Source organism: Hibiscus syriacus, unplaced genomic scaffold (assembly GCF_006381635.1).
Source record: "Hibiscus syriacus cultivar Baekdansim isolate YM2019G1 unplaced genomic scaffold, ASM638163v2 tig00110422_pilon, whole genome shotgun sequence".
Taxonomy (NCBI): Eukaryota; Viridiplantae; Streptophyta; class Magnoliopsida; order Malvales; family Malvaceae; genus Hibiscus; species Hibiscus syriacus.
In genome coordinates this window covers 286,964-309,289 of record NW_024062732.1, presented here as the reverse complement: position 1 = coordinate 309,289, position 22,326 = coordinate 286,964, and the positions used below count along the sequence as shown (strand labels likewise).

General features: G+C 37.6%; 3 protein-coding genes and 1 pseudogene across 4 annotated transcripts; 1 reads left to right on the top strand and 3 right to left on the bottom strand.

The window, feature by feature from the left end:
• Positions 1 to 7,132: 7,132 nt before the first annotated feature.
• Positions 7,133 to 8,771, bottom strand: LOC120124666 (annotated as a pseudogene).
• A 3,256-nt stretch (positions 8,772 to 12,027) lies between these two features.
• Positions 12,028 to 13,060, top strand: LOC120124672 (60S ribosomal protein L2, mitochondrial-like). 2 transcript variants are annotated; one of them, XM_039143278.1, is made up of 2 exons: positions 12,028 to 12,213; positions 12,492 to 13,060. In XM_039143278.1, exon 2 carries the CDS (start codon positions 12,530 to 12,532, stop codon positions 13,007 to 13,009), a length of 480 nt encoding a protein of 159 aa, XP_038999209.1. In that variant the 5' UTR covers positions 12,028 to 12,213; positions 12,492 to 12,529; the 3' UTR covers positions 13,010 to 13,060. The 2 variants fall into 2 exon arrangements, with proteins under 2 accessions (XP_038999209.1, XP_038999208.1); XM_039143277.1 differs by lacking the exon at positions 12,028 to 12,213 and adding an exon at positions 12,242 to 12,400 and having other exon boundaries at positions 12,437 to 13,060.
• Positions 13,061 to 13,747: 687 nt separating this feature from the next.
• Positions 13,748 to 17,674, bottom strand: LOC120124635. The gene is made up of 5 exons (XM_039143254.1): positions 17,443 to 17,674; positions 16,292 to 16,686; positions 15,970 to 16,209; positions 14,111 to 14,176; positions 13,748 to 13,915 (listed from the first exon to the last, which is right to left on the bottom strand). Exons 1-5 carry the CDS (start codon positions 17,672 to 17,674, stop codon positions 13,748 to 13,750), a joined length of 1,101 nt encoding a protein of 366 aa, XP_038999185.1.
• LOC120124662 (serine/threonine-protein kinase Nek2-like) lies at positions 17,622 to 22,053 on the bottom strand. Its single transcript, XM_039143268.1, has 14 exons — positions 21,941 to 22,053; positions 21,720 to 21,786; positions 21,373 to 21,438; positions 21,179 to 21,225; positions 21,052 to 21,097; positions 20,818 to 20,898; positions 20,673 to 20,715; positions 20,539 to 20,588; positions 20,370 to 20,451; positions 20,223 to 20,272; positions 19,624 to 19,697; positions 19,411 to 19,462; positions 18,720 to 19,163; positions 17,622 to 18,580 (listed from the first exon to the last, which is right to left on the bottom strand). The coding sequence occupies exons 1-14, from the start codon at positions 22,024 to 22,026 to the stop codon at positions 17,906 to 17,908; spliced, it is 1,863 nt and encodes a 620-aa protein (XP_038999199.1). The 5' UTR covers positions 22,027 to 22,053; the 3' UTR covers positions 17,622 to 17,905.
• Positions 22,054 to 22,326: the final 273 nt, after the last annotated feature.

Below are 22,326 nucleotides of genomic sequence, written 5' to 3'. Positions count from 1 at the left end.
AATAAATTAAATTATTTTATTTTGTTCTTTTAGTTGTTTTCATGCACTGGATATTACAGAGAATATATATTCTATTATTTTTGTATTTCAACCAATTGAATTTCGATTTAATTAGCTTTTTATTAAATAAATACACTTAAAAAATGTAATTAAATTTTGTAATTATTTGTTGGTTTAGACATAAAAAATTATGTTGGTTGAAAAAATAAAGAAGTGGGTCAATCAAATATATAAAAAATAACATATAATTTAAATTAATGCTGCTGTTAGTAAAAAAATTTGGAAACCGATCAAGATAGGTAGGAATGGTCCCCAAATACCACACCTCATTTTTACGGATGATTTATTTTTATTTGGGTGGGCAATGTGAGCTGCCTCCAGTGCAAAAGTGAGCTTTGAGAAGTCCAAATTTTACTTATCTCCGTCCTCTAACGCTGGAGTTAAGCGTAGGCTTGGTCATATCTTGCAGATGGGGACATACCTCGGATTTGAAAAAGTACCTCGGTGTACCTCTGAATCATGGTCGTATTTCGAAAGCGACCTATGGAGACATTGTGGATAAAGTGAAACTGCGTTTAAGCAGCTGAAAGCGAATACGCTCTCGGCGGGGAGGGCTATCCTTGTTGGTTCTGTTACTTCCGCTACCCAACATATACGATGATGACCTCAAAGTTGCCTGCTAGTATCGTTAATGAGGTTGATAGGGTGAATCAGGCGTTCTTGTGGGGAGGTTCGAATGAGAGGCGTGCTCCCTATCTAGTTGCATGGGAAAATGTTTATAAACCTAAAAGACTTGGCGGATTAGGTTTACGTACCATGGAGATGCACAATGCTATCCTACAACAAAAAACGACTTGGAAATGGTCTCACTCCTTTGCTTTGCTGTGGTCCTGTTCAACGGCTTCCTGGTCTCACTCCTGGAAGAACATAATTCATGGCCTTCGTGGTTTAGCGTCAGGTTTAAGGAAGCGTATGGAAATGGTCTTGAAACCCTTTTTTGGACTGAGAATTGGCTTGGCCAGCCGCTCTGTGACCATCCTATTATTCTGGATCATCCCGTGGATAATGTCACCAAGGTTAGTGATTTTATCACTTCGAACAATTCCTGGGATATTGAGAAGCTTTTTGCTATTCTCCCGATGGACCTTGCGACGAAAGTTATGGGCTAACCTCTTCCCATCTTCAAAAACATGCATGACGGGTATGTGTGGAACCATACTGCTAATGGTAAATTCTCTACCCGATCGGCATACCTGGTTCTCACTATGGACAGTATCGACTTCCAGGGACCCGACTTTTCTTGGATTTGGAAACTTCCGGTTATTCTCAGATGGAAGTTTTTCGTGTGGCTAGCTTGGCGAGATAAATTGCTCACCAATGTCCGGTTGGCCTCTTGGGGTGTTTTGAACCCTGCAGGTTGTGGTGCTTGTGGCCATCACTCAGAGAGCTTGGTTCATATTCTCAGAGATTGCGTTATCGCCCGGAACGAGTGGAACCGTTGCGAATTGGGAGCAAGGTGGAGCTGTTCATGGTCCCAAGAGCAGAATACCTGGCTCAAAGATACCCCCGATGCTTCCAATAATCCTCGTGAGGATCTCAAAGATACCCGATGCTTTGGAAAGAAAGATACCGATATGTTTTTGAGCCTGAGGAGTACAGCTATGATGAGTCTGGTCTTTGGCGTCATGTTTTACAGCTAACTAAATAGCAGATTCACTCACTTCGGACGGTCCCTGGTGCGTCGTCGTCTTCCAGGCTTGTGCAATGGCTGTCTCCCTCGGCTGGGTGGGTCAAATTGAATACGGATGGCGCTAGTCAAGGAAACTCGGGTGTTGCGGGTGCAGTTGGTTTGATCCGAAGCGAAACTGGTGATTGGATATATTGGGTTTTGCAGCTCACCTGGGTGCTTGCTTGAGCGTGGCTGTGGAGCTGTTTGCCCTACATCTTGGATTGTTGATTGCATGGAAATATGACTATAACGATGTAGAGTGCGAAGTGGATGCCCAAGTTGTGCTCCGTCTTATCGATGAAGATGATATTGTTGCGGAAGACGGCTATCGGATAGAGCAAAATCGCAACTGATAATTTGAGAAAATAAAAATGAAGATAAAGAAGACACAAAATTTACGTGGAAAACCCCTAAATAATATAGGGTAAAAACCATGGGCAACGGTAGAAGAATTTCACTATGAGAAAATAGGAATTACAACTTCTCTCGATCAACCAAGGAGAAAACAATGATAATTTTCTCTTGATAAAAAGGAGAAAACAACTCTAAAAAAACTCTCTAATATTCTCTCTAGTATTGGAAGAAAGCTAGAATGCTTTGGGATGATCTTGAAGCTAAATGAGCTAGGGTATTTATAGTTGAAACTTAAGGACTAATCTTGTAAATACCCTAAAGTCCAATGGCTATTTTTTTTGATTTTACCACTTCAAAATTCAACATTTTCAACCTGCCTAACATAATCAATTTAGCAGCCCCATATGAATTTGTATAGCCGCCCATGATATTTTGACTTTCAATAATCTCCCACTTGAAGATTTGATTGGAACAATCATATCTTCACACTATTCTTTCTACCTTGTACCTTCATGTTCTTACGTCTTTGACAGGCCACAAGAGGATCGACACCAGGTAAATTTATCAGCGTTGATTGCCTTCGTCATGAAATTTGCTATGTTGTCTTTGGTATGAATCTTCTGCATATCTACTGTACCTTCTTCAACCTTTTCACGAATGAAATGGTACTGAACTCGTATGTGCTTTGTCCTTGAATGAAATGCTGGATTCCTTGCTAGATGCAAGGCGCTTTGACTGACACAAAATAGAGAGACATACTCTTGATTGTGCCCAAGCTCCTCCAATAGCATCTTCAACCAAATTGGTTCTTTACTGGCTTGTGTAGCTGCTACATATTATGCCTCTGTTGTGGACGTAGCCACAACTGACTGCAATTTTGAAACCCAGCTTACAGCTCCACCAGCAACTTTGAACACATATCTTGTAGTAGATTTGCTTTTATCCAAATCCCCTGCATAGTCAGAATCTACATAACCATTTATTAGTAAGTTTGATCCTCCGTAACATAATGCAACATTTGAGGTTCTTTGATGTATCTCAGGATCCTCTTTATTGTATTCCAATACTCTTTGCCTGGATTCGCCATGTACCGACTAACGACTCTCACTGCTTGTGCAATGTCTGGTCTTGTGCATATCATAGCGAACATTAAACTTCCCACTACTGATGCATATGGTACTCGAGACATATCCATCCTCTCTTCTTCACTGCTAGGACTCATACTGGAGGATAATTTGAAGTTAATAGGTAGAGGGGTAGAAATTGGCTTACAATCTTGCATGCTAAATCGTGACAAGATTTTCTTCAAGTAATTCTTTTGTGAAAGCCAAATCTTCCTATTACTTCTGTCTCGGTGAATTTGCATCCCTAGAATCTTGTTTGCTGATCTCAAGTCCTTCATTTCAAATTCCCTAGCCAGTTAGGCCTTCAATTCTTCAATATGATCTTTGTTGGGTCTTGCAACCAACATGTCATCCACATACAACAATAATATAACAAAATTGTTATCACCAGACCTCTTGAAATAAGCACAAGGGTCTGCATTAAGTCTGCTGTATCAAAGGCACATAATGAAGGAATCAAATCTCTTATACCAACACCTCGACGCCTGCTTTAGACCGTACAGAGATTTGTTCAACCTGCAAACCAAGTTCTTCTTTTCTTTTTCTTCAAAACCTTCAGGCTAGAGCATGTGAATCTCTTCTTCAAGATTTCCATGAAGAAAAGTTGTTTTAACATCTAGTTGCTCTAGATGTAAGTTCAATGTAGCACACATTGCCAAGACCACTCGAACTGTTGTTAGTCGAACCACAGGAGAAAAGATTTCATTAAAATCAATACCTTCTTTTTGAGCATATCCTTTGACCACCAGTCTTGAACGATACCTCTCCACTTGATCGTCACCATTTCGCTTGATTTTGAAGACCCATTTGTTACCAGTTGGCTTCCTTCCTTGTGGTAGTGGCACAAGGTCCCATGTATTATTTTTATAGGGCTTCAATTTCTTCTTGCATCGCCATCATCCACAGTGAAGCATCTAAGCTGTTTATTGCCTCCTGGTATGTTGATGGCTCACCATCCTCTGTTAAAAGGCAGTATGCAATATTACTTTCTATAACATAATCTGAGTGCCAATTGGGACGTCTTCTCACACGATCTGATTGACGAGTTGTTGGAGCTTCAGAACTCTCTGGTTCTTGTTCATCATGTGCTGGTTCTGCTTCAGAAGAATCTCCTTCTTCAAACTCTTTTTCCACATGTATCTAAGTAGTCTCTGACTTTTCAGCGCTATCATCGTCTTCTTTTCTTTGTAGTTTATCTTCTACAAAGATAACATCTCTACTAATGATCACTTTGCGGGCAGTGGGATCCCACAAGCGATACCCCTTTACTCCATCAACATACCCCAAGAATTTGCATTTCCTGGATTTTGGATCCAACTTTGAAATTTCTTGGGAGTTGTAAATCACTTACACTACACTTCCAAATATACGGAGGTTTGAATAATCAGCTGGTTTTCCAGTCTACATCTCCATTGGTGTCTTCAGCTCTATTGCAGTTGATGGAGCTCGATTCACCAAATAACAAGCAGTATTGACTGCTTCTACCCAGAATGATTTTTCTAGGCCTGCATCCCTTAACATTGCTCTTGTTCTTTCTAACAAGGTTATGTTCATCTGCTCTGCCACTCCATTTTGTTGAGGAGTGTTCGCCACTGTGAACCGTCTTTTGATGCCTTCTTTCCTGCAAAAGTCATCAAATTCTTCGCTTGTGTATTCTCCTCCATTATCTGTTCTGAAACACTTGATCTTATTTCCAGAATCAAGTTCCACCCGCGCTTTGAAGTTTTTGAAAGTTGAAAATACGTCTGACTTCTTCTTAATAGGGTGCACCCAACATCTCCTGGAGTAGTCATCAATAAATGAGACAAAGTATTTTGCTCCACCTAGGGATGTTACTGGTGCTTGCCATACGTCAGAGTGAACCAATTCTAGAACACTTTTGCCTCTAGAATTTGATGTGTTGAATTTCAACCGGTGCTGCTTACTTGTTATGCAATGCTCACACAAAGTAAGTGATATTTGTTAAGCCTGTAAGTAGCTTTTGCTCCACAAGGACTTTCATTCCTTGTTCTGACATGTGTCCAAGTTTCTTATGCCATAACATTGCAAAATCTGAACTACATGAGGCAACAGAGGCTTCTGCTTCTAGCAATGTCTCTCTCTTCAGCATGTACAAGTTTGCAGCTATCTTTTCACCTTTCAGCACCACAAGCGCTCCACGGAACACCTTCATGATTCCTTTCCGTGTTTCAATCTTGCTAGCATTATTATCCAACAATCCGTAGGATAATAAATTTTTCTTCAGGCCTTTCATGTGCCGCACATCTCGAACAACTTTAATTGTTTCATCATACATCTTTAATTTGATGGTTCACACACCAACGATCTCTAAGGCATGATCATTGTAACTATACACATATCCTCCTGTGACAGGTTCATAATGATGGAACCATTCTCTTCTTGAGTCATGTGATATGTCACTCCTGAATCAATGAGCCATATATCTGCAAATCTTTTTCTGCCTTCCACGGTGGTTGACGCTTCACAGCATAGAACATCTCCATCATCTGAAGTGTTTACGGTATTGCCTTGTGGATTGGAGTTTTTATTTAGACTCCAACAATCATTCTTCAAGTGACCATTCTTTCCACAGTTGTAGCACTTTAAATTCTTCTTGCTCCTCGACTTTGATCTACCATGTTTATGACTGCTGCTTTGGCCACGTTCTGTTGATCTCTCTCTCATCGTTGTCAACACTTCTTGTTGCAGATTTACTTGTCTGTCTTCCTTATTCTTGCGCCGATTTTCTTCTTATAGAACAGCAGCTGCAACGTCATCGAAGACTAGACTGGTGACATTACTGTTTGTCAAGTTGATGATGAGTTGATCGTACGAATCCGATAGACTTTGAAGTAGAAGTTCAGCAAGTTCTTGTTCTCCTATTTTACAGCTTAAGGATGTAAGCTGAGAAAATAATGTGTTCAGTGTATTTAAGTGCTCCGTCACTGAAGTAGATTCTGCATACGGAGAGTGTACAATTTCCTCTTAAGGAAAATTTTATTGTGCAGCGATGTGGCCTCGTACAATTTGGTGAGATGATCACATATCTCCTTAGTTGTCTTCTTCTCCTCGATGCTTGACAATACTTCATCTGCTAATGCTAGATGAAAGTTTGTCATAGCATTCCCGTCCATCTCGTTCCATTTGATGTCATCTGCGAAATCTACCGGCCTTTCATTGATAGCCGCTAGACACCCGTCTTTCCTTAGGATGGCCTTCATCTTCAATTTCCACAATGGGAAATTTCTCCCATTGAATTTTTCAATATCAAATTTCGTTGCCATAGCTTCTTTTACGGATAGCTCCCACTATTTCACTATCGTGAATAGTTCTCTGGAACCTTCAAAGAATGGGTAATAACTTCTTATTTTCTTATGTTGGAGGATCTACCTTTTGGTGGCAATCACAAAGACAATAAGCAGATATTATACACTCTAATCTAGCTCTGATACTAATTGTTGCGGAAGACGGCTATCGGATAGAGCAAAATCACAACTGATAATTTGAGAAAATAAAAATGAAGATAAAGAAGACACTAAATTTACGTGAAAAACCCCTAAATAATATAGGGTAAAAACCACGGGCAACGGTAGAAGAATTTCACTATGAGAAAATATGAATTACAACTTCTCTCGATCAACCAAGGAGAAAACAATAATAATTCTCTCTTGATAAAAAAGAGAAAATAACTCTAAAAAAAACTCTCTAATATTCTCTCTAGTATTGGAAGAAAGCTAGAATACTTTGGGATGATCTTGAAGCTAAATGAGCTAGGGTATTTATAGTTGAAACTTAAGGACTAATCTTATAAATATCCTAAAGTCCAATGACTAAATTTTGTGATTTTACCACTTCAAAATTCAACATTTTCAAGCTGCCTAACATAATCAATTTAGCAGCCCCATTTGAATTTGTACAGCCGCCCATGATATTTTGACTTTCAACAGATATCTCTACCCACCCCTTGGGTGCGATTGTTGAGTATATCAGAGAACTTAAAAGTCAGAACTGGTGTCTAACATTCAAGCATGTTTATCGCGAAGGAAATTTCTATGTCGATACTCTTTCAAAGGTGTGAAGCCTCCTTGATGAGGACTTTGTGTGCTTCGATTCTCCTCCAACAAAAACCTCGGCCAGATTCGATACAGACTTCAGGGGAGTTTCGTTCCCAGATTCTTCTTCGCTGATTCACCGGCCTTGGCCTATCGAACAAGCAAAATGGTAAGAAGTTTCAGTCCCATTGGCTGCCATTTAAGTTTTTAAAAAACCGAAAGCAATTCGAGTAGGCTATCATGTAAGAACAATTATCTTACCTACTTAACTCCGCGGACCTTCTTAGCCCTGTTCTTCCGTTCCTTCATTTACATCCTCGATTTCTCCACCCTCTTATCGAATCCGTTCTGAAAATGCGAAATATAAATCACTAGCATCTTGCATCATATCCGTACCCTTCAAAGTTGATACCAAACTACAGTTTTGCAAGTAAAATCAAACTATGCTATTCAAACTCGTGCGAGAGTGTGAGGTACAAGTGTGTGCCCTACACAAGTATGTTCAGTTTTCTAAATTCCTCTATGCATTTTGAGGATACAAAGGGTGACATCCTCATATATTTTAGGATCATACTTCGAATTAAACCACCACACCACATCAAATAAAGGCAGCTTCAACTACAAGTGAAACCTAGTATGTATAAAAACAACATATTACATTACCCTGATCAGCCTGTATTTAGGTTCATACTTCTTTGCACTCTAGACAGAATCATAAATCAAACTGAACCCAGTAGATTTATCGCCTCCAAAATGAGTTCTGAATTTGAACACAAAGATAGAATTCGGGTCCTTGACCTCATACATTCTAGCAAGCTTCTCCTTGAGCTCCGCCTGACAAGCCGACATCAACAAGTCGAGAACATATTACCCACAAATCAAAATAAACCAGCATTTCAAACAAGACAACAACTTCAATAAGAAACGTTAATATTTACCTTGGAAACATTGGGTCTCCCAGGATGCAAAACATCAATGATCTACCAAAAAGAACCACTTATATTAACAAATATAAGATGCCAAAGCAACAAGTCAAGTATAACATTGGGACTCCAAATTAACAAATATAATCGTATTTGATTTGCAGTTAAATAAAAAAAAAATCTTTAGGCTTCTATTTGTTAAGGGGGGAAAGGCTAATATTTTTAAAAGCCCTAAATTAAGCATCTTAAAAGCAAACGAATAAAAAGGGCAACAGTATGTTCTCCAAATTTTATTTCTTTAGCTAGATCTGCATGTCCAACTAAACCCAATAATTAAAATTCTATGATTGACACACGTCTGATCACCGATAAAATCAATGGAAAATAAGTAGAAGGAAAACAAAAAAAGAGAGCAAAGGGAACATACAAATTGTTTCCTGGGAAGTAGCCTGTTGGTCATGAACTTCCTAGTCCTAATAGTCACTGCCTTGTCCGCCATCGCAAATCAAAATCCTTCCCTTCTTTTAGTTTCAGCAGCAGCAGCTGCTCATTAATATAAAGTATTTGTCGCCTAACTGTTTAATATCGTAATTTGGAGGATTTGAGTTCTATTTTAAAAAAATAAAATACAACTTTTTCAAGATTTCAATATTAAAAATGTTAGAGATCAAACTAAACATCAATGTCGGAATCAAAATTTAAGCAACGTAAAAAAGATTGTGGTAAGAAATAATCCACTTGGATGATTAAGGATTAAAGGTGGCGAATCCTATTCAATTGCAACAAGCAACAATAAGGTGGCGGCAACTTAGTAACATATGTACGCTTAACAATTAAGCTAAAATGGCAGCAATAAGTAACATTTGGCAGCTTATAAAATACTTAATTATTAAGTAATATAAATGGTGGCAAAGATGGGTAGAAAGGTTTCATAACTTCTATCTATATATGTGTGTGTTTTAGTTTAGTTTTAGTATGTATTAGTGAGAAGAAGAAGAAAAGAAAAATATACTTAGAAATTTTTTGTTATTTCTCATGTTTATAAACTAGTCGAAACTAATATTGTATCGTTATTTATTTGTATTAATAATATTATGAGTTTTAAAATTTATCAAATGTTTATTTACGCTTTTAACAAAAAAAATAATAAAATTGTAAATTATCTTATTTTATCTTCAATATTTAATTTTATCAATTGAAATTAACTTATCATATTCTTACAGGACGATATCAAGGCACGGGGAGATGAACTTGTAAATATATTCTCTAAATAATTATTCATCTTTTTTTCTTCTAAATATATTCAATTTTGACAAACTCGTGAATATATTCTCTAAATAATAATTCAATATTTCTAAATTATTAATTTTTTTCTCTTGTTATTTTAATAAAAATAGCCTTAAGTAGAAGTGGTAGGCGATTACAATTTTATAGATTTACATTCTAATTGAGGCAGAGGAGGATAATTTTAATAGATTGTTAATGGATGTAAAAAAGTCATATTCATTATTATAGGTAGTAGATAGATGATAGATTTAAGACCTTAGCCGTTTTGCATCTGCCCACCCCACATCTGTTCGTCCTACATCCGTTCGTCCACTAATTACTCATTATATAAATTTTGAATCATCATGAATTTAGGTATAATTTCAGAGACTATCACATAAATATTAATATTTTATAGAACATGATTTATAATTTAATCAAATATTAGATTATTGTAGACACCCGTTTTTGACATAAAAAATATATATTATTATAATAATTATTTACTATTATTATTATATTATTAATACTATTAATATTATTTTTACAGGTTTATTTCAACAACAAACTATCCCACCACTACTACAACTAACCCACTAAATCCCTAAAATCCCGGCTAGTGCAACCCCCGACAAATTCAACCGAAAATGGGACTCCGGGACCCCTCTCTCTAACTGCGCACCACCCATATTCTCCAGTAACTAGGAACAACAGAAAGCCACCACTTTGCAAAGCTATTTTTAGATTATAATTTTCTTATATATTCTTCACGTATTTGTTGAAACGGGGCAATAAAAAAGCAAAAAATGGAAGAGAAGCAGAAAGATGAGCTTAAAACACCATAAATCCAACTCTGCAGCTGCTCAATCTCTCTCTTTTGAGGACGTTGCCGATTTCTTCTCTCTTCCTCTCGACGACGCCGCTTCCACTCTTGGCGTTTCCGCCTTCGTTCTCAAGAGAATCTGCCGTGAAAATGGTCTTGACAGATGGCCTCATCACAAGTTTTTATCTGGGGAAGTAGCAAGTCTGATGGCCATGAAGCCATAGGTGTTGGTGGAGGCACCAAGGAACGATGACGAGTTTAAAGAGATCGGACGCCATACCAAAGGGTGCAGAGTCTGTAACATGATCGAAGGGGGTGTTACACCGTTGCGCACGCCTGAGGAGCTCAAGGAGATGGGGTTTCATTTGATCGTGCACTCGCTCACTGCTCTCTATGCTTCAGCTCGCGCATTGGTCGATGTCCTCAAGATCCTCATGCAAAACGGAAACAACTGGAGTCAAAAGCTTTGGATATGCAGTTGGGCCCAACAATGGCGGAATCTAAATTAGACTCCCATTTTTTGAAGGATTTTTATATTCTTGCATATATATTTAATGATGAAACTCAGATCGCTGGTGTTCTCGATGCACTAAAGTTTCCAGTGCTCGTGTTTATCAACTCCAGAACTGATGGTGTTCGGCCTGCCAGGTTCTCCGCTAACTATGGAGCTAAGTTTGCTGAGCCACTAAGAGCAATGGTAATGGGAGCTCCTTTGGAAGATGCGCGACATCTTGCTCAACGCTGTGACAGAATGCGACAAGAAGCTGAAGCACAGGCAATCGAAGTTTCGAAATGCCAAGCAAAAGCGAGGGAACGTGCTCCTGGGATTAATTCTCAACAATTGTTCCCACATGTGAGGCCCATTGTTTGTTTCATGGGTTTGCGTGCATCTCATAAAATTTAAATATTTTATCATTATTTCATGCATGCTGTTCGTTTTATGCATTTGTGTGCATTTCATAAAATATAAGCATTTATTATTATTTCATGCATGTTGTTCCCATGCTAGCTGTTCGAATTGGCATATATGTTTTCCCTCAATAATACATGTTTATTGTTTTTATCTCTATGTAGATATAGGAAGCTATAATTGTTATAATTTTTATCTAATATTTTTTAATCCTTTTTTACAAGAATTTTAATCAATCGAATGTTTTAAATTTTAATTTTAATTTTTAATTTTCTCTAATTAATACAACCAACAAATTACATGGTACCGAAAGGACAATTCAAGGTGCTAATCTTCATTGACTGTAACCGACTACCGAACCCAACACATTTTTGATAAAACGCAAATCATATAAGATGGTGTCCGATCTATCTAAATGCTTTTAAAGTGATCGGTGACGACTCTAATCCAATCAATTCAAGTCGTAACCCAATTCCAGACCCAACCGAAAGACGACCGCGACAAGTATCATGTCTTTTAATAAACATTTTTATTTTATATTTTATTATTTATGCAATATGTAAGGTTGTTGTCATACAGATATGGATGTATACAAAGCAAATACAATATGAGCAATAGATATTTAATTGGACAGTGGTTATGGGGTGAATTTAAAAAATATATTCATATGAACGGATGTAAACTTAAAAATTTTATCTATAGTGAATGATGTGTAAATAGTAAATACGAAAACATTAAATGAGTATAAAATAAAAGGTATTCGGACCAGTCCCATCCATTTTCCATCCATAGCCGTCAGCCCACTATACCGATAAACGCAGCGTTTTAGCCTTTTGTCCCTTGTTTTGTTTCAGTCTTCTTCTTTTCCCAGAAAAATCCGATCCAAAACCCTAGCTCTGGGAAAACAAATTCTTAAAACCAAAGTACAGAAAGAAGGAAATGACTTTATTGAGAAGTCGCACAGCTTCATTGAATCTCTTCAACAAGTTTCTGCATCAATCGTTTCGTGTTCCCAATCGCAATCTCTCCCTGGTACACCTCACTCCATCTTTTTTTAACAAAAAAAATTATCAAAATGGCGTCTGATCATAGCCCCCTTTGGGTTCTGAGAGATCACTTGTTTTGGAAGTTTAATGTTTGGTGCCAAATAACAGAATAAGGAATTAGAATGAATAAAAAAATTGTTCTTTAGTTTCTAGGGTTTATCACAATTTATAGTGTACTCTTTAACGCAATCCTTGCATAAAGGGAAGAGAGACAATGAACATTTAGATATCTTTTGCTTTTTTTAAAATGTTCCTTTTTTGCAGTTGCGGCAGAATTTCATAATCAATCAACGATTGAGAGTATGAAAAGAGATTTACTTAATCTGGACATTAATTCACAAATTGGGAGTTGTATGTCAATTTCTTCCATGCGAATTGGAACCTTTATCCACAACATTGAGGTGAACCCTGGTCAAGGCGGAAAGCTGGTCCGGGCGGCTGGAACTTCGGCTAAGATCCTCAAAGAACCGAAATCAAGATACTGTTTGATTAGACTGCCATCAGGTGCTGAAAAATTGATTGATACTCAATGTAGAGCGACGGTTGGTATGGTGTCGAATCCTAGCCATGGAGCTAAGAAGCTTAGGAAGGCAGGACAGAGTCGGTGGTTGGGCAGGAGACCCGTGGTTAGGGGAGTTGCAATGAATCCGGTCGATCATCCTCATGGTGGTGGTGAGGGAAGGAGTAAAAGTAGTGGAAGTTATGGGCAGACTTCACGGACACCTTGGGGAAAGCCTTGTAAGTGTGGGTTTAAGACTGCCAAAAGCAGACGCAGAAACTAGTTCTCGTCTAGTTGGCATTTTGCTTCTTTATCTATTTTCAACAATCTGATGCTCATGCTTTTGATATTTTTTTTATTAGTTAAAGGACTCCTTGTATGAATTGAGGCATTTAGCCGTTGATGCTGTTTGGATGCTCATCTTGGTTCTTCAGCAAGTTCTAAAAAATTATGTTAATTTTGAGGAAATATTTTTCATTTAATCGGTATCTCAGCTGATCAAATAGTGATGGTTATTTTTTCATATGCATCTTCAGCCCTGTATGCACAATCTGAACCATTTGTAAGAGTGCATTTTTTATGTTGATTTCTTCATTTCCACCTTGTATTTGATTGATATCTCAGTATCTTTTCCTGGAAGTTATCTTATCATGAATAAACAACATATAATGTGCTTCAGAAATTAGATCATTTAACTCTGGATTTAAGTGAAATCTCTGTTAAAAATTGTGTGATTTAATTCGGATTCGTATGGTGATGCTTGTTTTTTGAAGTAATTATGTGGATTCAGATTTATTCATCCATAGTTCTTCCAGCACACAAGAAAAAACCAAACAAAATCATTAGGCAAAACTTATTGAGATTATATTCATGTGAAATAGGGTGTAAAAATAATTTTCTTGTAACTTCCTTTGGTTACATAAATGATCAAACATGTTGAATAGATGCATATCTCGTTAGCTTCCACCAATTTGCCTTGTCCATTGTAGGTGGTTTGAGTATAGTGATACACAAATAAACATCATACAAGGCTGAACACATCAGGAACACTTAAAATTTCCATCTGTTCTTGCGATCCGACTGCCGCGAGCTTCTTCTGCAGGGCTGCTGACTCTTCCCCGACATCACATATGTAGGCCGATGCTTGCCTGCCAGACAAAGTTGCTCCTTCCATACTATCTATGTAATCCTGTAAACAATAATACAATTATAAATTATAGCATCCCCATTTTCTTATAGTTCAGATCACATGAAATGCAGGAGTCCGAGACACTTGGTTGCCCATTTTTTTTTCTTAATTCTTGGTTGAAAGGGAAAAACAGTCAGCATTGGACAGCTAAGTTATTTATGGGTGTGTTCTGATCAGGTCAGAATGGATCTTTACCAGGTCCTTCGAGATGGACGACCATGCAACTTGTAATCCTTGGGATAACGGGAATTGAGCCAAAACCTGCCGATAAAAAACAAGTGATTATCATGGACTGGAATTCAATTTGTGAGCATACATGGATGAAGGAGAAAGTGAAAATGGACTTGGACCCTGACTGGACAGAGACAGAGAACTATGCATCTTGGTCTCTTGAAAGTTGTAATCAAACTTAAGAATAAATGGTTCCTTAGAATTTTCAGTTCCCAACCTGCTTTGCTACTCTATGATTTCATTGTTTGGCAACGGCATGTACGGGTCTACAGTCACCGGGTGTCAGACACGTCTGATAGTCGATATAGCCAAAACAAGCAGTGAGGTAATTTGGCCAATTGAGAAGAAAACCCGGGATTCAAAAGAAGTCAACAAAATTATGGAACTGAAAGTAACATGCAAATAAATAAACGAGGAAAAAGGTTACGGCTAACACTCATGTCAGAAACATTGTTAGCTGAAATAAGGACTATTTGTCTGGGAATTAAAACAAAAAAAATTGAAAACTTTAGGGAAGTGTAGAATGGATTAAAAAAAGGTGCTAACTTGTAAGTAAATGGCTTTGCCACTTACCATCGACCAACCCAAAACCAGCATTCATGTTTCAGATTAAACAAATTATCTTGCATCGTATTGTCACAGTTTTTATTTTACGTTCGAAATAGATTTTCTTGCGAATTTTTAATGAAAGGCTAACGGCTCCTGTTTCTCGCTTTTCTGAAAAACCAAGACTTGAATTGTCCCTAACTTCGAGCTAACAGAATAAACGAGCTTTTGCATTCGGCTTGTCTTAATTGGACAATGGCTTTATTGATTTGAATTGATATCCAAATTATAAGGAGCATTATTTGAAAAACCTGATTCTATCAATCTCATCGATGTTTTTGATAATGGATTGTACAGGTAAAGATATATCCGGTTGTTGTAATAAGCAATGGAAATTCAGAATCTGAAGCATTTGCAGTGTTCCATCCATATAAAAAACAGAAGATTATAATTATTTTTTTCATCTGATGATTCTTATATTTTCCATTCTTATCAATTTTAATGTATATTCGGATAATGGGTATAAAAATATAATTTTTAAAATAATTTCTATATTATTCGGATTCTTCATTTTTTTGTAAAATATTCATACTAATTATCGATATCTAACATATATTTGGATATGAATATTGGTACAACTCTCCCCCTAAGTTGGAGTAACATAGCTTGAACCTACTTGCTTACCTCATTTGTAAGAAGTGATTTCCATCTTTGGTGTAATTGTTGATTGATAAAGTTTGACAATCCATGGATCTTGATTCCCATCAGCTATGCCTCTCGACTGCGAAGGCGAATATCGTTGAATATATTCATCCATTTCTTCACCTGGAGTTATTCTTTTGCCTTTCGCTTTGAAGTTCAGTGCAGGCCGTTGTCTTGGTTCGCTTTGCGATCGGACTTTAGCCCTCGAAGATTGTGTGTTCGCCATGTAACTCGGCGTGTAAGGATAATCATGAGAACTGAAAGATGATCTCGCCGGTGTCGCCTTTGACGTCGGGGGAGAATGTCTGGGACTGTTGTGTGTGGTGAATGAGAACTCACATTTATGTTCTCTCTTCGGGATCGAAAGATCTCCCGAGTAAAATCTGGCGATTCCTTGCTCAATCCTCTCCATTCGTGAATGATTTATAAAACCATGATTTTTCATAATGATTTATATTAACACCATCCTATATATGCACATAACACTGTTACATTAGTTGTTGAATTTGGAGTTGTTACAGAACAAGTTCATGTTTGGTTGGTTAGAAAATGATGGAAACTGAAAGAAAACTTACTCTTTGTGTTCTTTTGAACTCTATCTCATGGGAAAACCTGGCATATCTCGATGATTGGGATTTAACAGCAAGTTGTGGTTCCTCAGCCATTTTTACTCTCTTAAACCTAGCTCGAACTTGTATCGCCATTAGAGCATGCATGCTTCGAAGAGTTACAGTCGTTTGTTTTCTCACCAGGTGACCCCTAACCAGTGCCTGCAACTTTACTAGTCCCCTCAAAGCATGCAATGCTTTCCTTGCCTGCAATGTTCACATCAATCAATACATAAATCATTAGGCCTATGTAACCATGGAATTCAAAGCTTTAAGCTAGGATTATTACCAAATACGACCGAAAGGCAGCTTGAATCCGGGTCGCCGCTACATGTAACACTGCTGCATATGTTGCTTTTGTTTTCCTTTTGGTAGAACTTGCCATTGCCATGGCAAAAACGTTATTGTTATTGTGCCGGATCTCCATGTCGGATACAGTTTTTGTTGCGAGTGGAGTTGCGGTCACCAAATCGAATGACCGGGAACTCTTAGCAGCACGATCTTTACTCGACAGCTTCCCGAAGCTCCATCTCCGCTTAAACGAAGATGAGGGTGATGGAGTTGCACATGGGTTAGTAATCAAAGTCCCTTCTTCAAAAGATAGGGACAAGTTCTTCCTCTTTGCTTTTTCATCTTTTCTCCCTAACAAAAAGTTTACTAACCATTTGCCTGCCTTTCCCATGTCTGATCACACCAGAAAAGAAGATTGAAGCTATTACAATTTATACAGATATTGGTATTTTTAATTCATGTATGTTGGTTTTTTTGTTGCTATTAAATTTATTTATATATTAATTTAAATTTGGCAATGATTTTGTACTAATCCAAGGCCTGCAATGGAAGAACTTATCCTGGTTAAGCCATTTGTCACTCCATTGAAGGTTTCTTAACAAAGTTTCATCACTTGAAGGAGCTTTCTTAACTTCTAAACTTCTGTTTCCTTGAAGTAATGGGCCATCAAATAGACTAAATATGGCACTATTTGATGTAAACTGTAGCTTTGAGTGAAATTTTTTCTAACAGAAATCTGTTCGTACAAATTATCTCATACATAAAAACATTTTTTTCTCTGCCGAAAATGAATATGTCCTATATGAGTATGCTTAATTTTTGTTCAAGTCTAATCATATATTTAGACTTAGAGGATGTCATATCCTTGTACCCTTGTAAAATACGAGTGTCAAATATAAATACTTCAAAGTCGGAGCAACACAAAAGGAACATTTACTATGTATTTATTCTAACTTATGTTTGACTTAAATTAAGGGCAATTCAAGATTAAGAAAAGCTTAATACTTTTCAATGTTTTGAGGTCAAATCAAAGAAATTTTGATCAAGTTGACTTTTCCTCACTGTTGTCCTGAAGTAGCCTCTGCAAGCCCCCTTCTGCTGAGCCTCTTGAATGGAATACCTTAGTAATTATTTTCAGTTATACACTACCATTCCAAGGCTTCAAGATGGGTGGTTCGAGGGGCAGTGAGGATAGTTTGGTGGTCGGGTTAGGCGTCCTGATGCCCGAAGCAGAGGGGCAGTGAGGATGGTCTGGTGATCGGGTTACGCTTCCCAATGCCCGAAGCAGAGCCCCTGGAAGTTCCTTATCATCCTGGTCGGAGTTATATTCCGGTTTCAGTAACAAAGTCCGGGCAATCATCCATTTCCGTATATCAGTCATGAATATACACAAAAATCAACAGGTGGAAGATAAGCATCCATTTCAAAGAAAATAATGAAAATACAACCTACAACTAACAATTGGCATTCGTTTTAAACCAAAATGCCTAACTGTTAAGGTTCTCTCAACATGAATCATTACCTATAATCCGATAAGCCTGGACCAAACTCTAAAAATTTGATACATGCTTATGGCTACAGATGTAGTACAGATCACTGCGATCCGCAGGTACTAATCCTCCAGCTTGCCGGTAGAGTTCTCCTTAAAGCTCTTAGTCAACCAGATGGCGGTTTCTCTAGGAGAGACCTTACCTGGTCCGAATGGCTTTAGTAACACACCAAGCTCATCATACCTCTCTTGCTGCAGCAACCTCGCACTAAATTCAAGCAACCCCTCCAATGCCTCAGCACGTTGCTGGAGCGATGAGGGGTCAAATCTCTGCCTCCGTGTGTTTGATGAGGTATGGCTTGATGCACCGGCAGTTGCATTCTGGTCGGAGGAATCAGTTGCATCCCCTCCATTGGCTTGAAACGCGCTGCGATAATTTCCCTGCCATGCATCAGTGGAAGGGGGCTTGGTCGAAGCTCGATGACATGTTTGAACCATACATTTATCTTTTGTGATTGAACAATCGACAAATTGTGGTGAGCCAGAAGAGCCCTGCGTGGATACTGATGAAGTTTTGTGGATGGGGAAGAAAACATCTTCATACAAGGCTAATGGGAATTCAGCTATCTTATCAATTCGAGGAGCATTAACCGAAACATCGGGTGATTGTACAAGGTGAAGAATACCAGCTTTAGACATAGAAGTTGATTCTCGGAGTGTAGTTCTTCTTGGTAATGGCAAGGATGATCTTCGAGTTGCAGGGAGAGGTTTCTTAATTGGAGTGCATGAACCAGGAAACTGTTGGTACAAGGCAATAAACAGTGAAACGGCAGGCTTTTGAAAATAGAAAAAATGTTATTATTAGCAATTTCTAGGAATGTGCTGCAAAAACATCTGAGAAAAGGAAAAGCAGTGAAGGGGAGGAAGGATATATTACCGAGTCACAATTTTTCGAGGGCTCTGTCTTTCTCTTCGGAGATGCAGAAGCCTTTTTCGAAGAACTTCTCGTATTCTTGGTGATGCTAGAAAGCTTTGAAGTAATTGGCTTGCAAATGACTGTTCCTTCATGGCTGCTATCAATAGACAAATCTTCTAATCTTCGATCTAAATAACCCGGCACACCGTGATGTATACCTTTGGTAGAGCAAACCGAATCTTGCTCAGCCCCAGAAATGCTTGGATTTAAAGTCCTATCACTGAACGACCTACGCCTCTCCCTGTATCCAGAGAAGCCGACATCTACCGGATCCAAAAATCTAGTTTTCTTTATATTGGTTTCAGGCCAATGCACAGGCAAACTATTCCTTCTCGGGTTATTGATTTTATTTTGAACTTTGAGAATATATGGTTGAAGGTGCGGATGTTTAAGCAGCTCCTCAGCCTGTCACAGTGGATACAGATCTCAGATCATCGGAAAAGCAATAAATTGTAGACATGTGCACAGGCAGATGAATGAATGCTAGGAGAACCGGGCATGAAGAAGTGTCCCACTCAAAACAACTGCAACTTTGCTCTATCCAATTCCAAGAACATTTATGTATGAACTTTAGTTTGATATCATTATTGTCGACTTGTAAAGATGCTATGCATGATTTATAATACTTAAACCAGAGGAGAGTTATACGTACACTTGGTCTGAGTTCGGGATTTTTGCGGAGCATGCTTTTAACAAGACCACGACTGAAGAGAAAATCAAGCAATTATTAGACCAACATAATTCATCATTTTAAGAGCAGCATACGAGAAATGACATTCACAAGAAAGAAGCCAATCACTAAACTACTGTTAACAAGAAGAAATAACAATAATTATTCCTATCATGGAAGGAAAACAAAGCTTACAAGGCCCCAGAATATTTTGTCGGAAGCGGGGAAACTATTGATTTATTAATCTTGTTTATCAGCGCCATCATATCCTGCTCAAGAGATTTAAGATCATTATAAGAGGAAAACGAAACATGAAACTGGAAAGTGATTACTAAACATTAAACGATGTTTCCCCTGGAGAAATGCATCCGAATGTCAAAGCATTAGTTACGCATACAAAGTACCCTCGTGAAGGGGATGCAGCACAAGTTTATATTCACTGATGGAAATGAGGACACAGTACACTGCCAGATATTTCAGCTGGTCGAGATGTTGTTCTGAAGCGCTAAAAATGACAAGCACTATCTAGCTTATTCATGAGGACCAAATATATAAATCGATTCCAAGGTACTACTAAGAATCTGGCCAAATTACAGCTCGAAAGGCAACAAATAATATAGTTGCCGGAAAAACGTGTGAACATGAAAATCTGTGAAGACTATGTACAATAATTGAACCCATATATTTTAGGAATCTGTGCCTAAGAAGTCCTTAAGTACAGACTAAGCTAAAAGATGTATATGCAACAAGCTGGAAACGGTTACAAAGTAAGAAAGACCGGGTAGAAAACTCACAAATGCTTTGAATGCAGGCTTGAGAGAAGTCATTTCATATATGCAGCACCCTGGAGAATATATTTTCATGTTATATAAACACATGTATAGATAAATATCGAGACTGACAGACAAAGACAAGTGCCGTTCGTGTGCAAGCATGTTTACCTAATGACCAGATATCCGACTTAGAACCATATGGTATGTCAGCCAGAAGCTCAGGACACATATAGCTCGGAGTTCCAACAACCTGAATAACAATGATGATGATTATTGATTAATAAAATCAAGTGATGCGTCAAATTCTCCATGGATACTTCATTCATATATTACTTACAGACGATGTGAGATCAACGGAAGTCAAAATTTTGGCAAGTCCAAAATCACCTGCATAAGTGTTTTTCTCATCTTCCTGAGCAGAAATTGTAACCCTATCAAATGAACTAAGAATAAAATAGTAATATCACTCACCGAGACGTATGTCTTGATCTTTTGTCAAGAAGATGTTCGAACACTGAATTATACAATGAAATGAAATATTGTCAGTAGAAAGCAACTTGGTGTGTTGCGGATGATCATAATACATTCTTGAAGAGAACAACATCATGTCACTAACCTTGACATCACGATGAAGAATATGATTCAAGTGCAAATAGTCGAGAGCCATCAGGAGTTGAACAAGCCACTTGCACAGCTTCTGAACATGTTTAGGTGAAATAAATTCAGACTTATGATTGTTAAAGAAAAAAGAAAGGCTTTTTAGGAGATTAAAATAGCAATGATTTCAATATAAGATGAAATGGGAAATAACTGGCAAATGAGTTGGAGAATTAAAATATAAAAAAAAAACCTCTTCCGAGAAAAGCTTGCCATTTGCCTTCTTTATGGCTTCGGCCCTGGTTTATAAGGAAAATCTTATTATGATTGATAATGACTTACAGAAATCGTTCTCTATATCAGCAAGAAAAAAATCTTACATGTCTCCTCCTTCACAATAACCTATAATAATGCATACGTAGCAACCCTGAAAACGAAGACATGCAAGAACCCATGTCAGGTCATAGACCCACCGTGAAGATCCGGGTAACATAAGAGACGATAAAAACAAGTGTAAAATGACAAGCATAGAGGAAAATCCAGCAGTGCAGCCATTAATTGGAAATTAGCATACCTTTTCTACCCATGAATCTTTGTACTCCACGATGAACGGGTTTCGAATTTTAGAAATAAGCTCCATCTACATGAATAACATGAAATGTTAGTCTATAAATTGAACTAAAATTAAATTCATACCATAGAAACAAGTAGTAGGTCCATAACGAGCAACATTTACAACAACCTTAGAATTTCAAAAGTTCAATAACAATATTTTCCAGGTCCAGAAACTGCAATAGCTAAAATATTCGGGATTCAAATCTCTATTCAACACGTTAATTAAACATAAAGAAAATCTAATGATCATAAATGTATCATAAAGATTATAAGGAGTTAAAAACACCAATGGGGAATTATACAAACCTCCTGATGAGCAGATCTACGAGACCTATCAGTCTGGCGAGCGAGACGGATTTTTTTAAGAACATACCTTTATCATTCTCAAAGAAAAGAGAAAAGATAAATCAATTGACATAAGATGAATCCATCAAGGAAGTCTAGTTGTTGATCTGATATATTTCACAATTCACGTGTAAATCAAATACAAATAGAGGGAATGCAGTGTGTCTTATTTGCAATCTTACTTCTTCTTTTCATGCTTATGCCTCACTAGAAGAGCTGAACCAAAAGCTCCCTTCCCGATTTGCTTTAGCACTTCATACTGCTCCATGTGATATGAAGTTGACTTCTTTTTCCAGATTAGACAGAAAACGAAGCTACAACATTAGATATCCATGAATTTATAAAAGATGGAGATCCATTATGCCGGTCAGACTTTTCATTTTCCAAATACATGGAAAAACTTAGAACTCATATCGGACACACCCAAGTCCGAGTAATGCAAAGGATTATGCTGCACTATTTTCCAGTCAAATCATAAATTGATAAATCATCACAGCAGCCACGTTCATTTGTACTAAGCTCAATTGAGTGATATAAGCTTTTTTATTTAAAAACCAAATAAGAACCA

What these genes read in the sequence shown, in the direction of transcription:
- LOC120124672 (XM_039143278.1), top strand. Translation starts at nt 12,530, where the DNA reads ATGAAAAGAGATTTACTTAATCTGGACATTAATTCACAAATTGGGAGT.
- LOC120124635 (XM_039143254.1), bottom strand. Translation starts at nt 17,674, where the DNA reads ATGACTGATATACGGAAATGGATGATTGCCCGGACTTTGTTACTGAAA. An exon ending in AGTTCAAAAGAACACAAAGA is followed by an intron (nt 14,177 to 15,969) that starts GTAAGTTTTCTT and finishes TTTTATCGGCAG; the next exon opens with GTTTTGGCTCAATTCCCGTT. An exon ending in CGTCCATCTCGAAGGACCTG is followed by an intron (nt 13,916 to 14,110) that starts GTAAAGATCCAT and finishes TATTGTTTACAG; the next exon opens with GATTACATAGATAGTATGGA.
- LOC120124662 (XM_039143268.1), bottom strand. Translation starts at nt 22,026, where the DNA reads ATGGAGCAGTATGAAGTGCTAAAGCAAATCGGGAAGGGAGCTTTTGGT. An exon ending in CATAAGCATGAAAAGAAGAA is followed by an intron (nt 21,787 to 21,940) that starts GTAAGATTGCAA and finishes AGAATGATAAAG; the next exon opens with GTATGTTCTTAAAAAAATCC. An exon ending in GTCGGATATCTGGTCATTAG is followed by an intron (nt 20,273 to 20,369) that starts GTAAACATGCTT and finishes TATATTCTCCAG; the next exon opens with GGTGCTGCATATATGAAATG.